Source organism: Cupressus sempervirens, chromosome 9 (genome assembly GCF_028749045.1).
Source record: "Cupressus sempervirens isolate cs-2001-9-10 chromosome 9, ASM2874904v1, whole genome shotgun sequence".
NCBI lineage: Eukaryota > Viridiplantae > Streptophyta > Pinopsida > Cupressales > Cupressaceae > Cupressus > Cupressus sempervirens.
Window position 1 is genome coordinate 485,050,854 of NC_143126.1, and position 21,639 is coordinate 485,072,492.

Sequence of the window (21,639 nt, forward strand, 5' to 3'; positions counted from 1 at the left end):
AACAGCAGCGAGTTGATCTCCTCTTCAAAGAAAATAATTTATAGACTGTGGAAGAATATAAATACCTAGGTAGACTTTCACAAGAAGCTCAGCTAGGAAACTTATAGAACTAGGCAGATAGAAGGGGGATGGAGGGCTTCCTTTTTGCTACAAAATAGGTGTAGACAAGCGGAACTTTGGGATTAGAAAACCATGAAGATAACTTTTTGGTCTACTAGTGACTCTAGTCGTGTTATATGGTTGTGAGGCTTGGGGGAGCAGCCTATCTAACCACAAATGAAAGTAAATAGAAAGAATACAAAAACACCTTATCACTACTAACATTAAAGTCAAATCAACAATATCATACGACATCCTCTTGGCTGAAGCAAGTATGTGGGAGCATACAGAGGACAATCACCCTCTCGAGGAGGCGTTCAGGAAGGCTGAGGTAAACAAAATTATTTTCATGCCAATATTTGATTTAAAGGAGTTTGAACCCATATTACGGAATATGGTGACAGGTTATGATAAATCATGCCATTAGTCGGCAGTCCAGTATTTCCAATGGTCCATGATAGTTTCTTACTCAGCCGAGGAAATAAATAGGGTTTTGGAATCCCCAACAGAGGACTGGAATTGGAAAAAACCATAATATCAGTATAAGAAAAGAAGAAATGGTTGAGGCTAATGTGCAGGAAGGACCTCACAAATCAAGAATGGGAAGGAATTCTGAAGAATAGTAGGGGTCTAAAGAAGATCTTCATCCGCAGTGATGAATGGCCGTGCATTGTGGACTTCATAAAAAGTAAACTCGCTGCAAGAAGCCACACTTCAGATATGCTCTCTGGATGTTACCCGTAGTTGATGGATTACATAAAGGGCAAGCATACAATTGGGCAAAATTTCTTTTAGAAAGACTCCAGAAATTCATGGAATTGAAACACAAAGTATTCGACATGCCCCACCATGCAGTGGTTCTATTCCTCGAAGCAGTACACACCTAGTTGGGTAGTGAGCACAGAGGGGCATTGATTCCGGCCAGTATGGTGGAACCCTACAAGCTGGCCATAACATATTGGCTCCACATGTACACCATGGGAGGATCCCACATTGGAGAACCTTGGAAGAAGAAATCAATAAAAGAAGCTACTTTGGAGGAACAACAACAAGAAGCATTGGATGGAAGCCAAGAGGAGGATGAGGGCAAAAGTTTGGCTACCAATGATACGGATTCATCTTCTTCAAACTCCCAGGAAGCAAAAATCCGCTAAAGTCACTTAAAGGGAACCTCGAAGGAAGTTACCTTCCTCCCACCCACAAGTGGGCCACCACCAAAAGGGATGTTAGAACCTGCCAAGATTTACCATACTGAGGGTAGTGCGGAAGCCATGGTGGGAGAGCAGAGTACGGCCCATACAGCACCAGAGGAGGACATCCCCACCTAGAATCTAGAGGGAGGGTCGATAGCTAGAGAAAGCAGTATGCACCGGCTACAAATTCCGCAATTGGGGGCCACCAGATTGTCATTGCCGTGAGTTGCGCAATTGGTCCCTCCAAATCCACACATTTGCACTAAGGTGATAGACTTGAGATGCCAACCAAAATGTGCACATAAGGTGAAATTGCAAACACCATCAAGCCCTAAAGTAGTTCATCCTATTGCTTTGGTAGTACAATCGACAAAAACAAGGGATCCTTGCTACCAACAGGAAGAAGAGACGAATATGCCTATGGAAGATACAGTCTTGGAGGAGGCCAACAAATTACTTGAAGAAGGGACGGTATCTTCACCTACCTCTATGGCACTTAAACAGGAGTCGATCAAGATAGAGTGCGAGGGTGGAACTATCAGACACATTCTCATTCACAATCAAGGCTGAATTGTTCCTCCCTGAGTTGCAGGCTATGGAACATTCCACCAAGGAGGTCATGAAATAGGCCAAATCTCAAAAAATGGAAGCAGTGCTAAAAGCAGCTGAATCATTGGCAATATTTATGCATGATGGTTGTTGTATAGATTGGGAACTGTTACAATAGAGTGGGTATACACAAGAGGAAGTGGCCACAAACTAGACAAAGAGGTACATCATTCCCTCCATTCCCTCTACTGGGGAACAACCGCCTCTCATGGAGACCCTTGCCGATATGAAAGTTGTTTTCCGCAGAACCTACTTGGAACTCCAGTAGAAGAACAGTTTGGCTAAGGAGTGGGAGCTGGAATGGACTACTCTTCTAGGCAAATGGAAAGTTGAGAAAGCTGCCATGGAAGAAGCTTGGAGGATGGAGAAAACTAACTTGGAAAATAGGATCACCACAATAGAGGCAAAGAAGATGGACGCCTTGCAAGTACTACAAGGAGTTCAGGTGAAGCAAAAGGCTACTGAACACGACCTACAATGACTCTGTGGAGCCCCAAGTACAAGGATGTCTTCCCAACCCTCTTCTTAAAGCTTAGTTTTTGTTCTAGTGTGTTCGGCAGTCGTCTGGAAGACTTCTTTTGGGGGGGGATAGATGTAGTAAAGAATAAAGTAATATTGTATTTAGCACTTGTTAAGCTTGAGCACGTTGGGTAGTTACGAAGTGAGGGAATGCATCAATTGGTCTTCTTAACCAAACGACCCTTTAGAAGCACTTGGTATATTGATAATGTACTCATGACATTATGTTATGAATAATGTAAATCATTTCCTCGCCAAATTTGCATTCTGGTATTAAGGTACATTCTATGTTTCGCTCTGTATACATATCTTTATTATTCTATGAACTTGAGTAGTATTTCCATTCTACAGGCGGAACTTTGGGATTGGAAACCAAGAAGATAACTTTTTGGTCTGCTAGTGACTCCAATCGTGCTATATGGTTGTGAGGTTTGGGGGAGCAGCCTATCTAGCCATAGATGGAAGCAAATAGAAAGAATATAAAAACACCTTATCACTACTAACATTAAAGTCAAATCAACAATATCATACGGCATCCTCTTGGCTGAAGCAAGTAAGTTCTTGATAAAAGCTTTTGCGGTTGTTCGTTTGTTAGGCTATTTAAACAAGGTTGAAAATATGGACACACAATGCTGGCCCAAGTTTGTGGTTGAAGAGAGATTAAACTGAAGAAAAAAGACGTGGATGAGGCAAAATGAAAAATAATAAGTGGGACATTGACATGCTAAAACACCCCAACACCAATGAAGAGATAAATAATCTTGTACAGAAAAATTTAAGGCTGACATGTGGACAAAACAAATGGGGAAGAAAAAAAACTCATTATGTGAGAGAGTTCAACCCCACGTGGTGTCATGAGGATGAAGATTACCAACGGGTGGCCATGAAAGGTAAAGTTAGGCTGCTAGTGGCACAGTTGAGAAGTGGATCCTATCATTTGCAGTGTAAGAAGGGTCGATGGACAGTGTCCAAGGAGGTATGGGAAGAAAGAAAGTGCATTTTCTGCAATAAAGGATGTGCCAAAACAGAATAGCACTTTATTTTTTAGGTCACTACCTATCAAGATATCCAGGCACAGTTTGAGGACAATATGAAGGAGGGCTACTTACACCAACTTTTTGATAAAACAAGACTACACAAAAAAACTAGTTTTCTGATGCAGATTCATAACAGAAGGGTTGATATCGAAAAGAAAATGAAAATGGAATAGAGCTCTACTTCATGGTCCCATAGGTTGTTCAATCTCGTGGAGGTTATTAAAATACCTTCATTCATTCATATTATTTGATGCTTCCATTATCTTATTTTAATTTCAATTAGGGCTTCAACAATATATTAGAATATGATATATATATATATATATATATATATGAGAAAAATAGATTAGTAATGATATTTTGATTATATATTATATCTTAATCATGTTAATGTATCACATTATATCATTATTATATATTTACTTAATATTAATTATTTTGATCATTTATAATCACTGGTTCCATTCTGAGGGATCATGAGAGAATGCCATGCTTGCAAGGTATGCACAAAAAATGTTCAAGAGGCCTTGGAAACATTTAAGCAAATGTAGTTGCAGATGCAAAGCCAAACATCTCTGTTTAAAAATTTTACTATCATATTATATAACTTCATTTAAAATTCTTATAAATGTATTCTTACTGTATAAAGCTTATAAATATTCTTGTAAGATAAAAAATATTAGATGCCTCTAATATATCTAATTTTAGGCTGCAAACATGTATATCGCCTAATTTTTATGTCTTTGAATGGACAAAGACCAAACGATTTTTTTTTTACCAAACCTATGAATTGAACCCCTAAACCCAAACCCAAAACCATACCAAGACCGATAACTAGGGTCTTATGACATTGAGTGGCCTGGTTCAGCATAGATACATCTATATCATCCATGTCGATAATCAATCACAGTTGTAAACCTGTATCTTCATATGTGCATCAACTTACAGTATGTATATACATCATATTTTAGCAGTGGCAATTTGTATTTGAGGCATGAACACATTTGAATCAAATAAAGGATGTGCAGATGGCAGTTTACAGTAATACAAATTCAAAATTCAATATAAGTAGATTGTCTTTCAATCATCTCTTCATGGGATTTTGATAACACAGGAAACTATATGGTTGTTCTGGAGATTTACATCAGGCATATATATCCAAGATTTTACAAAAAGTGCTAAGCTAAATGGCATAGGCATTTTTGAGCCACTAGATACCCCAAGGGTAGCCCAACTGTACAAGTGTCCACGTGTCCAATTCATAGCTGCACGCTACACAGAAACATAGAAAATATAACCAAAGGGCCAAGAGTGTTCGTGGCGTACCCAGATATGGCTCGGCTACAATAGTATCATATCCAAGCCATGTCCAGCTAGCCACAGTTGTATTAATGAAAAAACTTTCATTATACCTTTTTAGTAATCTAGCATGTTTGGTTGCAGCCAGTAAAAAACTACTTAATTATTGGTTCTTGTCAACATATTAATACAATTGTTAGAAGTTCTCACTTCTAACTAGTATCGTGAACAGAGCTTGAAGCTCAATGGAGAGAAAAAAGTAGAAAAGTTTGAATCCACAAAAAACATCAATGCTAAATTACATCTGATGTCACTGCAATTTTAGACATATGAAGAGAACATTAAAAAGTAGTCTCAAAAAGTTTTATGACATCAAAATCTAAAATACTGAGAATAAACTAAAATTCAAAATTGTACTCTTGTCAAATGATAGCCTTCATACAGAAATATTTTACAAAAGTTAATAAATTTTAAATGAAAGTCGACAGCTAGAAAACATGTTTAATTATCATTCTTGAACCCTTAGAACATTTCCTCTAGCTGTTAAACTACATTAAAAAAATAGATAATCGTTCTTTTTGTATATTATTTTTTTCTTTCTATGTATAAGGTGTAAAGAAAGATCATGTATATGTAAATAGTAAATACATATATTTACATTAATAAGTTGCAGATAAACAACCCTATGCATGCATATTTTTTTTTTTATGTGCATATATGTATATATTCATATTAAATATAAATAGATGATTGCATTAATTGCAAATATGGTATATATGCATACAAGTACAATCAAGCCTTTTTTTCGCAGAGAGAGAGATAGAGATAGAGAGAACCTGCTTTATATATGGTTTTGACCAATGCTCCCATTGATCTGGTGTTAGCTGCCCACCCCATGAATCAAAAATTTGAATACATTGTGCACCAGAATTGACTTGGAATACAATGTAATCTGATATTGATTGAGAAAGATGTGAGAGTAGAGCCCTCAATATAGAAGGTGATCTATGGCACATTGTTTTGATTTTTGTGAATGTTCTCGTCGTTCCCCCTTCTACAATATATGTAGCAATGGTCCATGGTGCTCCCACAAAGCCTAATACTGCTGCTTTATTGTCAACCTACAAGATTTAACTGTAAAAAGAGTAAGTTTCAGGAAAGCAAAACTAGTAGTGTAGATTGTGATCAAGATTGTAAATACAGAATGAAGATGAAGTTGCAAAGAATCAATTCAAATTGGCATCAAACACATACACAATACAGGCTTCTCTAGTACTAGCTAAAAAGGTGAGCACTGATAGGTAACAAGTACTACCTATCAACAAGATTTCATGTTTTTGAAAGAAAATATGATAGGTGCTTGTTACTTCGCAAAAACTGATCAATGCTAATGGAGAAGTAAATGGAATTATAATAGAGGAGTACTAGAAAAAGAAGATCTTACCTATGGTATGACCCTAGGCCATTAAAATTAACAGTGCACTAATGAAATATAATCATATATTTATAACATGGGTAAACTGATTAGTTAAACCCCAAAGCACAGAACCCACACACAAAGAAAATTAGCATTCATCATATAAATAAAATGAAATTTATCTATTCTACTTTCAACGTATGGATACTGTTAACCACATATATAGATAAAGCTTATTCCTACCACAATACGTGATGAATCAGAGCTAATGTGGGGAATAGGGATGACACCTTCATAAATTGAACTTACAAGAGAAGGTTTATTCCATGTGGTAAATTAAAAAAATAATTGTCTGACATTAATGATTAGCTACAAAATGTCTCCCTCAGATCACAGACCAGCATTTTTATCAGCAGTGACAGAAAGGTCATAAATGAAGATGCGAACAGGAAAGGAAAGAGAATCAATTGAGTGAAAAATAAAAATAGTAATAATAATAAAAATGATATCAGTCTACCCATACACTCACATTCATAAACCTATTTGAAATTGATCTTCTTGTTTTTTAAGTCAATGATTTCAAAGACTCAGTTCTTTACGTACATATTGAGAAGTATACAATTTGCAATTCATATGTCAAGAAAACAAAGACATTATCTACAACTAATATCATCTCCAGGGCTGCTGAGTTATTTCACAAGGGTCCATCATCTCATGACCAATCACCAATGGATACAATTGAATTCTATATCTATGATCAAATAAAAGAAAAAACAAACTTAAATGCAGACATCTCTAACTACATATATGACTTCAGTGTCTTTACCTCAACATAAAAGCAGCAGTCACCATATTTCAGGTGTTTCACACTGCCAAGACAATTTAAATTTGTTGGCTGGTCGCTGAAGTATAAAATTTCATAAAGCAGACCCACCACGTAAGAGGTCACATTTTTGTGGAGGACTATCCATGCCTCATTGAACGAAGCTTTTCAGGCAAGAAGAAAAAGAAATTGAAACTTGAAAATAATAAAGCTTCATTGCAAGCTCAGATGTGCAACTCTACAAGCTGGGAATCTTGTCTCATACCGTACCAAAAGATAACAAAGTCAAAAAAGCCTTGACCTTAAGGCTTCAACTATCGATTGCCTCCATATACAAGGAAGAATCTCCTACATAGAACTAGAAGTTAGCTTATCCCAAACATGTGCTGAAAGGCAAACCATCGTTTGAGAACTAAAATTAATTAATAAGCTCTCTAGAATTCAGAAAATTACTTTTGTCAATCCAATGGTCTATTTAAAAGTCTTGCAAGCCAAATATGCATTCATTTAAATCTTTGGTTTAATAATCCCCTTAGACAGTGAAAATTCTCCAATATCTGCTAGCAATTTTCACTAAGTATTTCTCTCTAAATTAATTAAATTTATTTAATTAAGCCAAAACTATTCTTCTGTTTCAAATTTAAATTCCAAATTTCAATACATCAAAATTTAGAATTTGTAATTATCTAACTATCCTAACTTCTTCTAAAATGACTTTAATTATTTGATTAATTTATTCATTCACATTTATTATTTTATTATGTTACTTTTTTTTTTTTTTTCTAGGTAAGTGCTTTTGACTGGAGCTATGTGTTAAATCTGTAACTTGATCTCATGCTGATCTGATTGCACAGATCATTCAGATCTATTCTTGCATGGTAGACCTATATGTATAAATTGTTCTATTCTAGGCATGATCGGCGTCTCCCTTGGATTATGGTACTTAAGTTCTAACTTAACTAAGTCTTAGTTAGTTTGAATAACAAATTAAACTATTACTCCTTGAACGCCGATTATGAGAATAACATGTAGGGCCAACCTAGAGAGGACCATGTCCCTTCAAGGGACATGCCCTTTGGTTACCTTATTTATATGGGGTATGGTTGTAGTTAAAGGACACACAAAGAACATAAAGTTTGCTCCTTTAACCAAATCTGCCCTATTCAAACACTTGTAGGTGTAAAAGATTTCAGAATAATAAATATATTATTGACATCTCTTCTCTCAAGTCTGTAACAAGGTAGATCATCTTCAACAAGCATAGGAGAAGGTTTTATCTCAGATGAATCACATAGAATTTGTAGAACTTTACATGGTATCAAGGCTCTGGTAGTAGAACCTAAGCTCTGCAAATTAAACAATCAGACTTAATATATCTAGCATCATTCTTCTACCTTCAATGGCATACACAATCAGACCCGAGGACAGGTTTGATGGGAATGAACACTTCGATGCTTGGAAATTTAGAATCATGATGATTCTTGAAGAAAATGATGTAAAACAGTTTGTTAATTTAGCATCCAAACAACCTTTTGTTGAACCTAATAAAACTATTTGGAGTAAAGGAAACAGGAAAGCCATGCAGATCATATTAGATGGAGTGAAAAATGAAATAGTACCCATGCTAATGAAACATCAAACAACATTTAGTATGATGAATGCATTATTAAATGCATACGAGGTCAACAATGCAACTAGAGTCCTCGCACTAAAAAGGCAACTAAATCATTTACAGATAAAGAAGGGAGAATCGATGGAGAATCGATGAATTCTTACTTCCTAAGGGTTGTCAGTCTAAGAGATGAACTTGCAAGTATAGGAACCATAATTGATGACAAGGAACTAACACTCATGGCTATAGATGGGTTACTAGATTCATGGGAAACGTTCACACAAGGAATAAGTGCTGGAGACAATCTTCCTGACTTCAATAGACTTAAGGGAGATTGTCTTCAAGAAGAATCTAGAAAACTTAAGAAAGGGGAAAGGTTGAAAACTGAAGATGAAGAACTTCATGTTCTCAACACAAATTCCTATAAAGGTAAGAATAAGCACTTCAAGAAAAAAAAGGGTAATCAAAAGAATGACAAACCTAAGAAAGATCTATACAAAATAAAAATGTGAAAAATGCAAAAAATTTGGACACTATTGATCTAATTGCCCTGAGAATTCTAAGCAGCAAGTAAACTTTACAAACATTACTAGGAAAGAAGATAACTATGATCTTGAGAATCCTGTATTGTATTCGGCACTATCAAATGAAGTATCAAGTAAGGCATGGGTGATTGATTGTGGATCATCTCAACATATTACAAGATACAAAGAAGCACTAGACTCTATATAAGAAGAAGTTGATGGCGAAGTCACCATCAGTGATAATTCAGCACATTCTATCAAAGGAATTGGAAATTGCACCTTGAAACTGAGGTCAGGTAGTGTTCTATATCTCAAAGGAGTACTCTATGTACCAGAAATAAAAAGGAACCTAATCTCTATTACAGCACTTGAAGACGATGGACACAATGTTGCATTCATGGACGATAAAGTATTGACCTAGTCCAAGAACTCTTCATTTAAGAAATTAAAGTTGATTGGTCAAAGAAAGGAATACTTGTATGAATTAAATGCAGAACCTAGTCGACCTATTCAACCCTTAATTCATGAAGCTGCTGATATAAACGAAATATGGCACAGAAGGTTAGGTCATCTAAATTTCAAAACCTTATCAACTATGGAAAAGGTGGTAATAGGTTTACCTAAGTTGAATAAAGATCAGTCAAGCATATGCAAAGGATGTGCTCTAGGTAAGAACACCAAAAATCCATTTCATGATGCACTAGGAAAACTAACGATGTTTTGGAATTGATCCACACAGATTTATGTGGAACTATGTTTGTTCCTTCTTGTTAATGTTATAATTTTGTCGGATAAATTATATTATATATATGAGATATACAATTAATATATGGCAAATGTTATATATGAAATAATTAACTTATGTTAAGAGTGTGTGTGTGTGTGTGTGTCTATATATATATATATATATAGAGAGAGAGAGAGAGAGAGATATTTTACTTGTTTTATAACTATAACTAATGTAAGTTAATATATTAAAGAGCCATGTCTCTTCAAGAGACATGCCTCTTTGATCTCATATATATTCACTCATATAGTAACTTGGAAAACACATAAAATATCTACAAGTGCTATTACAAGTTACAAAATAGTTTAATCGATCCTATTTCACTAACATGATATCAGAGCCAGGTTCCTTCTATAAAGCTTAATAGCTTGAAGGTAGATCAACACATAAAAATAATAATAAACAATGTTGTTTCTAAATTACTTTTTTGTGGAATCATTTCCATTGATGACTTCCAACTCCCGAGTACAAGAAAATAAAAAGGAATAAAGTTTTCTAAATTAAGTTTTGTGGAAATGCTTCCCTTAATGACTAGAAGAAATTGAAACATCAAATCACGATCAAACATTGAAGAGGGAAAATGGTTTTGAAGAATAATTTGATTCTGAAGTTGGACTCCATTGTGTATGTAAAAGGTGTCTTTAATTGAAAAGCATGTACAATGACTTCTAAATATTTAAATTGCCCAATGCTGAAACCCTAAAGCATCTAGAAAAAGAGTGCTCTGTGCCTGTGCATTAAAAGCATCAAATCCTTGTTGATTGATCCATGACATTCGAGTGTTCAAGAGGAAAGAAGCGTCATAGAAATGATTTTATTCACTTATTTACTAGGTTCCTAAGGCAACCAGTTTAAGAAGATGATTATTTGGAAGCACAATCTGCAACAGGGACCTTCAAAGCAGCGTCAAGCTCTGTCAAACCCCACTCTGACAAATATACGCTACAATATCTAGAGCATTTATAATGCTGGTGAATCTTTCTTTCCTTGACTCTGCCAACTCAAGGATGCTACTCTTATCTGGTGGTTTCCGCTTCCAAACTGGTTTCTTGCATTCTGTTCAATCTTAGATTGTCACAATGGCCTCTGCAATACTCATGCTCTCAGGAAACTCCACTAGCTCCAAGGTCTCCAACACATGGTAGAAAAGTATCACTGTCATCAATCAATCGATTCCATTTTTCAAACAAATGCAGTCAATAAACTTCGACATGTCATAGATTAGTAGTTGATTAGTAGTTGGAGCAATATACTCTATAAAGTAGCGATGGAATTAAAATCCACATCATCTGTCAATATATTACATACCAAGGCAAATTTAATATGCAAAATTGACATTGCAGCTGACAGGTGATATATTTGGTGAAAGCTCGTAAAGGGAATAATAAGAGAGACGAGTATAGCGGTGGTTAATAAATTAAGGGATATGTAGAAACGGAAAAGGATATCGTAAATGCCACATAATGTCACTTGAAAATATAGTTTATAGCAATCATTAAGGACTATAGAAATATTGATGTCTTGTAAATAACATATATCCTTGGCAAGCAAACCCACGTGTTGTCAAAACATGTGGAGATCAAGAATTAAATAGGAAGAATGGTGATAAGGGGGATACAAAAGATAAAACTTCAAAGTTGTTAAGGATAAAACATTTGAAAGTCTCCCCTCTTCGAAAAGAAAAGGTGAAAGCGCATACAAGAGGAAGTATATGGTATGTACAAATTACTTCATTTTTATGTTATATCATTTCATTGTGACCACCTAATTCTGACATAAATTACTTAGTCATCTTGGAGATATAATCTACAAATTCCTCTACTCAGCGATAGGAAATATTTTGGCTTTCAAACAAGTGGACATCAATACAAGTTAATGTTTGGCATCATCGTGGATTTAACGTGATGCTGATGGGTCAAGCCACACTTCCTATTTGTGCCTTATAAGTACATCATGGCTAATTGATTTTGGAATCAATAACTCTAATTGACTTCTTTAAATGTAGGAATTGATAAAGTCAATTAAAGACGGAGGTGTAAAGTCAATATATACAATAACTCACTTGAGTTATAACATTTTTAATCCGTAACTTCTACTATGGAAATATAAAGACACTTCCATCAACCTTAAAGAATTATCATGTACCAACAATGTATAGCATGAACGGTACCTTGATTTGAGTATGGAGACATTGATTGGTTGACATAGCTGATCCGGTTGATTATTATTGCTCCATAAATTGTTGTAACCATTATAACAGTGTTCATCTTATCCCGGTGATCTAAAGAGTCTACTAAGTGTAAGGCATGGGTTGTACCAATATGATTTGGTGATCTATTAAGACTTACTAAGGATCTCCGTATGGATTATCGGATTTTGGAAGATTTATGACTATTGCATGATCCATGAAAATTAATACTTCAATCTGCTCGTAAGGTGATCGGACCTTCATTGGAGCAGCTTAAGTGTTACCTTCATTGGAGCAGCTTAAGTGTTCCATATTTAATGTGATACAAAATTGTTTGATGATATAAAAGTGGGAATTCTATATTGTGGGGGAGAAATAATAAACAATATTTCATTTCCACTTGAACCATCCTTAGTGAGGAGCTGATTCAAAAGAGGAAACGTCTCTCAAATAATCTAAGAAGGCATTTTCAGATATGGACCTTTATTTTAGCAAACTCATATCAAGGATGCGTAGATATGTATTTATTATCCTTCAGTATTACACTTATCTACTCATTGTAGTCTCTCTCTTATCTGTACTTCTATATGTGCTATAAAGAGTCATTTGTATATTCGCCTTAATATTTTCCTTTGTCTTTGAGGATGTCCTTGCAAGAAAGAAGATTGGAACATTAGGCATGCTACCAAATATTGTGCAGACTCAATCTTATGATAGTAGCTCCAAAGAAGCTGCGATTAAGGATTCACGAATCATTTGATGATTAGGTTAGATAATGTGAGGATCTTGAAGTGAATATCCTTGATGATTATGATTATGAGAGGGAGTCTGACAGTTCATTAGAGGCAACCTTGGAGAAAGAGATGGAGCAGAAAATTAAAAAATGCTTCAATCAAATTTTTGATGATCTTGGTTCAGAAGGAGTAGACCTTGTTGATGGATTCAACACTAGTCAGAAACTATAACAGCTAAAGGACTATGACTCATGGGATAAAGTCTCATGTATGTAGGTTGGAAAGCCTTATGTTATCAAGATACCCATTGAACGAGGGAAGCATGACATGACTTGCTACTAAGAGGTTAGAAGGATGATAGTAGATTTAGAGGAAAGTTGACACTTCATCGAAGAGAACCTTGTGCTAAGAGGTCAAAAAAGTTGATATCAAACTAAGAGGGAGCTTTGACACTCTATTAGTAACCTTGACAAGAAGATGAAAAGTATTCGTGGAGACTTCAAGCGAACTTTTGATGCCATACATGTATAAGCATGTCCCCTATGTATATCATGAAGAAGTGACAACTTCTAAATGATTATCACTTGTATTAGGAGAAGTTATTGAAAGGTAATGACCTTACAATAACTTGTATCATGATATACATTTTGTGTAAATGTTGAAATAAACCATGAAAGGCTTTATCTTATAAATCAACAACTAGGTGTTAGATATCATTAATTTGACTATCTACAAGTTGTTTGTATAGACATATTTTAGGTACTTGGTGAATATCTTGCCTTGATATTCTGATAGGTCATTACCGCATTGAGTACTTGGTGAATATCATTTAGTTGATGTTCTGATAGGTCATTACTTAGAGTACTTGGTGAATATTATTTGATTGATGTTCTGATAGGCAAATGCTCATGTTACCTAATATGATATCAAATAGTAATTGATGAATATCATGTACTGATATTTTGATATGTCAATACTTATATGATATCATATTCTAGAAATCTTTTGATCAAAGATTTCTTATATGTATTATTCTTGAAATATTACCTATGGTGTAATATCTATGTGTTTTATCCTTCTTCATTAAGAGGGAGTGTTAATGTTATAATTTTGTCGGATAAATTATATTATATATGTATATATATGAGATATATAATTAATATATGGCAAATATTATATATGAAATAATTAACTTATGTTAAGAGTGTGTGTGTGTGTGTGTGTGTGTATCTTGTTATATTACTATTATAATATATTGAGGGTATATTTTATTTGTGTTATAACTATAACTAATGTAAGTTAATATATTAAAGAGCCATGTCTCTTCAAGAGACATGCCTCTTTGATCTCATATATATTCACTCGTATAGTAACTTGGAAAACATAACAGGTGATGATCATCTCATAGATCAATGCAAGAAAGATCTAATCAGAGAATTTGAGATGAAATATTTGGGATTCCTTCATTACTTCCTAGGGCTGGAAGTATGGCAGAATTCTGACATCATACTTAATTAAGGAAAGTATACATTAGATACCTTAAAGAGATTTGAAATGTGGAACTGCAAGTCTATGTCTTCTCCAATGGAGACTAATCTACATAAACTTAAGGAAGCAGCAGCAGAATCACCTTCCATAGATTCTACTCTCTATAGACAGATGATTGGGTCCCTTGTGTACTTGGAAAATACAAGACTTGATATTTTCTATGCCATTAACGCCTTAAGTCAGTGTATGTGTGAGCCAAAGGAGATTCACTTAGTTGCAGTCAAACAAATTATGAAATACTTACAAGGCACTCTTAACCTTGGGCTCAAATATGAGAAAGTTGACTTGGATTTATTCAAGACTCAGATTGGGGTGGAAGTATTAAGGATAGAAAAAGTACTTCAGGATGTTGTTTCAATTTAGGATCAACGATGATATCATGGATATGTAGAAAGTAGTCATCAGTAGCACAAAGTTCCACAGAAGTCAAATACATTGCAGCAACAATGACCTCTCGGGAAGCAGTTTGGCTTAGAAAGTTACTTGTGGGATTATTTGGTCAAGCCATGAGTCCTACGATTATTCATGGTGATAATCAGAGTTCCATCAAGCTTTTCATGAATCTAGTTTTTCATAACAGGTCCAAGCATATTGAAATTCTTTACCATTATGTTAGAGATATACTGTAAAATTAGAATACATTTGTACTATAGATCAGACAGTAGATATTCTTACCAAACCTCTCTCTCAAGTGAAGATAGATCACTTCAAGAAAAGACTTGGTATGGTTGAATTATGAAACATTTTCTATTCTTTAAATTATTATTAATAATTTTTATTGTCAGGCTATTGACTGTTATAGGCTTCACCACTTGTATTCATTATTTAAGAGGTGACAATCTCTGAGATAACGAACACTTGTATAAAAGACATTAAGAGAGATGACAATCTCTTAGTTAATGTGTTGAATAGTAGAGAACTACTGTCAGATCTAGAGGAGTTCAAGATCATTTGTGATGTAGACATTTCTATGCCTATAAGTCACAACTTGGATAAAGGAAGAATTTAATCATTCTCCAGAGCTTATCCTGTGTTCTGGTAGATCTTAACTCAGGATCATGTTGTGATATAGGAATACTAGTACCTATGAGTCACAACTTGGATAAATGAAGAATTTATTTATTCTCTGGATTTTATCTTGCATATTGTATTCTTTGCAATACTGTTATTACTAGTATCAGTGATAAGTCATATCACAGGTATAGTAATATGACATAGTATCATGTGTTCAATGATACCACATACTAAGAAGATTCAGATAGATATAGAGTATCAATCTATGCTTATTCATCGTAATTGATGATGCTAGATATGTTATCTCTCAGTATGATTATCAAGTTAAGAGGGAGTGTTAAATTTGTAACTTGATCTCACATTGATCTAATTGCACAGATCATATTCTTGCATGGTAGACCTATATATATAAATTGTTCTATTCTAGGCATGCTCGGCGTCTCCCTTGGATTATGGTACTTAAGTTCTAACTTAACTAAGTCTTAGTTAGTTTGAATAACAAATAAGACTATTACTCCTTGAACGCCGATTATGTGAATAACATGTAGGGCCGACTTAGATAGGGTCATGTCCCTTCAAGGGGCATGCCCTTTAGTTACCTTATTTATATGGGGTATGGTTGTAGTTAACGGACAAACAAAGAACATAAAGTCTGCTCCTTTAAGCAAGTCTGCCCTATTCGAACACTTGCAAATATAAAAGATTTCAAAATAATAGATATATTATTGACGTCTCTTCTCTCAAGTGTGTAATAAGGAAGATCATCTTCAACAAGCATAGGAGAAGGTTTTATCTCGGATTAATCACACAGAATTTGCAGAAACTTTACACTATGAACAAGTGGGGTCACAATGGAGGACCCCATCCTCGATTTGATTACTAAGGCATCCTCTTAATATCTTCTGAACCCTGCTGAGAGCACCAGTCAGTTTGTTCCTGGGCCACCGGACAGAGGGGCAAAGCAATGAGCAAAACAGTAGACCCTGGATACAGCCAACATTTTTACCTCATATTTGTGTTGTGCCTTCCTCGTGATGAGTGTTATGGCTCTATTGTCAAAACTAGGGACCGACTTCCAAAACATTAAAGCGACAATATTCCAGGCCAACAAGAAACATCCCCATGGATGGTAATCTCCCTGCTAACTGAATGGGCATCCACCAACTACAAAACCAAGAAACCTATCAGAGTTGGCTGGGGGTATGGTATGCAGCACAAATCTAATCTGGCAGGACATGGTCGGCAAGTCTGAACACCACCACACAGGAGTCACTGTGACAATTGAGGATTGAGCATTGCAACATCATTTGAACTAAGTTGGGCAATTTGAACTTGTAACCACCCAATAAGCAAGGTTTGTGACAACTGAAAAACCATCACGCTATGGGGTGATCCCCTATTTTAAGATTTTACTATTAAATTAAATAGCTTATTTATTTAATTATTTTTCTAATTTTTTGTCATTCACATACACTAATTTATATTTAATTATTTTCTCATGCACATGAATTTAGAAATTTGACTATCTAATTCTTTTTCTAATTCTTCTTTTCATACAAAAATTAATTTATTCTTTTCTAATTCTTTCCATCATGCATTAACCACTTATTTTAGTTATTTAATTCACTAAGTCTTCTACAATTAAATAAATTCTTAAATTTATTTAATTATTCAATTTCCTAAATTAAGTTATCCAAAATAAAATATATTATTTATTTATTTATTTCCCTCGCACTTAAATAATTTCCAATTTTTTTAATATAACTATTCTTCCACTCCCCCCTCTAAACTACCATTCACTCTCAATTTGACCAATTAATCAATTCACTTAACAAATTATAAATCCACTTAACTCCTCTATCAATCTAGTCTATCTCCAACATGCAGCTAGTTCTATCTCACAATTATCTCAATCTATAAAAGCAACCTTGATCTCTTATACCAACCATCATGGTCTTCGAGCTTTTGTACGATCGTATTGTGATAATAGTGCTACGATACTAAGAGCCAATCCAATACTACACAAAAGCAAGAAGAACAATGAAGGATTTTTAGAAGTATTCAACTTGAGTTTGCATTTTGTATTGATTTATGTAATGGTAATTGTATATTTAATAATGAAAACGGAGTCTCCAATATATAGGCAATACATTACGATTTTGCTAAACGAAACAAACATAAATAGATGTTGGAATTAGAAACTTCATAAACTAATTTAGACAACTAAGATGACCATTAAAGAAACATTACATTTTTAATGCCCTCCCTTAACAGCCATCATTCTAACAACCCTAGTAAAGAAACTATGCAAGTCTTTTGGTCACAAATGCATGAAGACTACCCCAATCTGGTCATGAATGCATAGAAAACGATGTCCCCTTCTCTTCAAAACACTCTACAAAATAAGCCTGTTCTTGAGACCCTACTGATTCTGCCAAACTTCTGGAAAAGACCAAGATAACCAAAATCTCTCCACCCCTTAATGTTGGCAAACAAAACTGTCCCTCCCTATAGCTAAAGATATCAAGAGCAGCTTCTGAAATTGAAACCACGATTTTGAGGAGAAATCAACAAACTCAAACACTATTTCAAAAAAAAGCAATGATGGTTTTTCAAAAAATCAAAAAAAACTTATACAAATGAGCACTTCAACCCAAATCAGACTTCAAGAAATCAAAATTTTGTAGAGATTGCCAAACATCCAATGATTTTTTTGAGGACAAAAATAAAGAAGCCCTAAGACCAATAACACCAATCATGATTTGTTTTGGAAAAAAACTAACCTGGAAACAATTTTTAAGATGAAAATTGTAGAAAAAAGACTACTTTTGAGGGAAAAAATTAATCAAAACAAGACATACTTTCTTAGGGAAAAATTATGACCCCGACCATAATTTTTTGGGGAAAATTATAAAACCCACGACACTAAAACATCAAACATGAATTTTATGGAAAAATCAGCAAACCCTCGTGCAAAGAAAGAACCCAATAACGAAATATGCATGGCATCAATTATTGGGAAAAAATCGAGCAAAATTTTTTTACAAAAAGACTATGTTTGTGGAAAAATCATACAGAACCCAAATGTCAGCAAAACCCTTCCTTAATTTTTATAGAAAAGGCCAAATGAAACCCTTCTATGATGTTTTGTGGAGAAAAAACAAAAACTAAGATCATAATTTTTAGAACAATATCATGCATAACCCTTGCATTGCAAGAAAAAGGTTGTAGTTGCTAGAAACAAAATAACCGATCACAAAAACCTTCATGCCAAAAAACATCAGACTTTACATGGCAAAATACCTCAAAAAACATCCAAACTTCATCATGTGGTAAAACAAGAAAACATTTCATAGGGAAAACAACTTCTTGTAGCACACACCATCTGTCACCCCCTAGATCAAACAAAAAAAGAATTCCAAGTATGTTGATTGAAGTAATGTTACCAAAGTACACAGAAACTTGAAAGCAATCACCCAATGCTTGAAGAAGTGACAGGGGCTTTTGAAAGGGGAAAAGTAAACGAAAAACCCTTATGTTTATCAGTGAAGGAAAAGCCTAAAGAGAAAAAAAGAGAAAGGAGAGCAAGAACCTCATTACAATGATATCAAAGAGTGAAGAATAAGAGGAAAATAATCTCTAGATACATGAGGAGAAGAGTTACAAAGTAACTCCCATATCTATGAATGTCCCCATTCACACCATATCTATGAATGTCACCATTCACAATATGTGTGTGCAATGTGTTACCATCCTCATGAGGAAGATAAACTATTATTCCTTAGTAAATGAAATGACTTGTCCTCACACATGTACAGGACAAATTACATGTATGGATTCCAAAAGAATATCCCAAACTAAATACAAATAAAGAAACCTAAGACAAGTAAAGATTATATATTCTAACACCCCCCAAAGCTTTACTTGGGGAGATTAAATCAAACCCTTCAATGGGTTGCAAACCAAGAATTTTAACATGAAACTGGAACTTTTCTTTACAAAGAGGCTCTGTTAGAATATCAACAACTTGATCTTCACCCTTGTAACACAAAAGAACAATTTGAGGTAAATCCAAATCTTCAAGCAAACTTCTTAACCATTGGGCCACTTTGGATGTATGGGTACAACATTTCTATTCAGCTTCTGTGTATCCAGGAGAAAAAGATCGCTGATTTTCAATGTTCCATGAGATTTCACCTAATCCAACAAAGAAACAATATCTGCAAGTAGATTTCCCATTATTGGGATCTTCCCCTAGATATGAATCAGTATATCCATTGGAAAAAAAAATCGCAATCATAAACTAAACCAGTATTAAGAGAACCTGTAACAAAGATCTATTATTCTTCACAACAAATGATATTTCGTTATACTTTTTTTCAATAGCTAGAGTTATGCCCAAGTTGAATTGATTTAGGAATGACTGGAAGCATGCAGAACACAGCTCCATTGCCTGCCCCCGGAACAGTAGGAAAACAGGCCGTGGCCCTCAGAATATCAACAGACACTGCTGCTTTTTTGGGTTGCAAGATTCTGGATAAGGATAGTGGATGTTAAAATCAGATAACCTTTCAAAGATATGAAAAATCTAACAAATTTCAAGAACATCCTTATTTTGAGGAAAATTGATCAAGTTGATAAACATCAACTGGAGTGCATACAAAACCATTGGATGGAGAGATTCTCTAGGGGTCCCAAAAGGTTACCATTAACAAGGTGCAACTGAAGTGCTCTCCATGGTTAACCTGTAAACAGGACTCCCTACACATCTTACCAGAAAACAAATGCAACCATGTACATAAAGATAGATGGTATAAACCATATAAAATTGATAGCAATTCATACTAATCAATGAAATCAATAATAATACTTTTGAAAGCAATGTAATGAGATAAGCTGCAATACTTGAACAAACTATAATTTAGCATCATCAATGAGTTTAAGTGATTTGGACCATTCATGTATCCTTTTGCTTCTTAAAATCATAGTTAGATCAATTCCCATATTTCACTTAAAAACTGACATTATAACAAACAAACAAAAAAGTGAAAAATAGACTAGCTTGGTACCCCCTTCTTAAATAAGATTGATTCTTTTATGGAAAAGAGTAATAAAAATTCACCCTCTTTTGCAAAGATAAATGCAATATTAAATCTGAAATTATATTTGAAATTAAAACATTCCTCTTATTATCAAGATTTGAAAAACTCCTAGAATTAACATCCCTTTGATTTAAATTTGGAAGAAATATTCATTTTCTAAAAATCATTTAATAAGAATTGCAAAAACAAAAAAATGTTTAAAATAAATGTCAAAACTTTTTATTGAATAAGAATCAAGATATAAACCTATAATATACATTTATATTTTGTAACAAATTCAAACAAAAAAGATTTTTATTATCAAAACATAAATACTTTCAAGCTATGAGAACTTTATAACTTTGAATGGAACAAAAATTAAAAGCTTAAAATAAGTTTTTATTTTTATTTTTTATCAGTAAGAGGCTGAAGCCAAGATTAATTGATATTATGTGTTGTGATTAATTGCTTCCCAGATAAGAAGGCAAGAGCCTACAACACAGTAGTAGATTGTGCACCTCTTATGTAGGAGGTGTTGGGTTCGAATCTACTCAAGTTAAATAATCAAATAATAATAATTAATTAAAACACATAATAATTAATCTTGGCTTCGGCCTCTTATTGATCCAAAAAAAATTACCTCCCAAATAAGACACACACAATTTACCATTGTGTTCTAGTCCCTTGCCTAGCTTAAAACAAGACTTTCAAGAACTTTGAAACTACTTCAATAAATATAACTTGACTATTTATACGTAACAATCTGTAACTAAAACTTCCAGCTTACAAAGGTGAAACAAAAGTAAAAGAAACTTGATTGAAATGCATGGATGAGAGAAGACAAATAGGTAGTTTGTAGCATACCGCTCATAAAAAATTTACAGCTCAAGAAATGATGCAAAAAATAGAAGATGCAGCAGTAGTGCAATGATGAAAAAAATGGCAAAGCCAAAAAAAAAAATGCTCTAAGATAAATAATGAAGTGCTAGTGAAAGGTAAAGCCATTACAAGCCAAAGGATAAATTTGGCAAAGAAAAGTCAGAAAAATAATGAGAGGAATACAAAGATAACTGACACCGAGATTACAAAGAGGCACAAAGAAAAATGCATTGAAAACACGGTGAAAAGAAAATAGATAGCTGTGCTGAATTGGTA

General features: G+C 34.2%; 1 protein-coding gene across 1 annotated transcript in view; it reads right to left on the reverse strand.

The window, feature by feature from the left end:
* The window catches only part of HEME1 (Uroporphyrinogen decarboxylase), a 110,854-nt gene that overhangs the window by 56,620 nt on the left and 32,595 nt on the right, over positions 1–21,639 (reverse strand). The window contains exon 4 of the mRNA XM_089800697.1: positions 5,593–5,877. Coding sequence (XP_089656823.1) covers positions 5,593–5,877 — 285 coding nt within the window. The remainder of the gene's footprint in view (positions 1–5,592; positions 5,878–21,639) is intronic.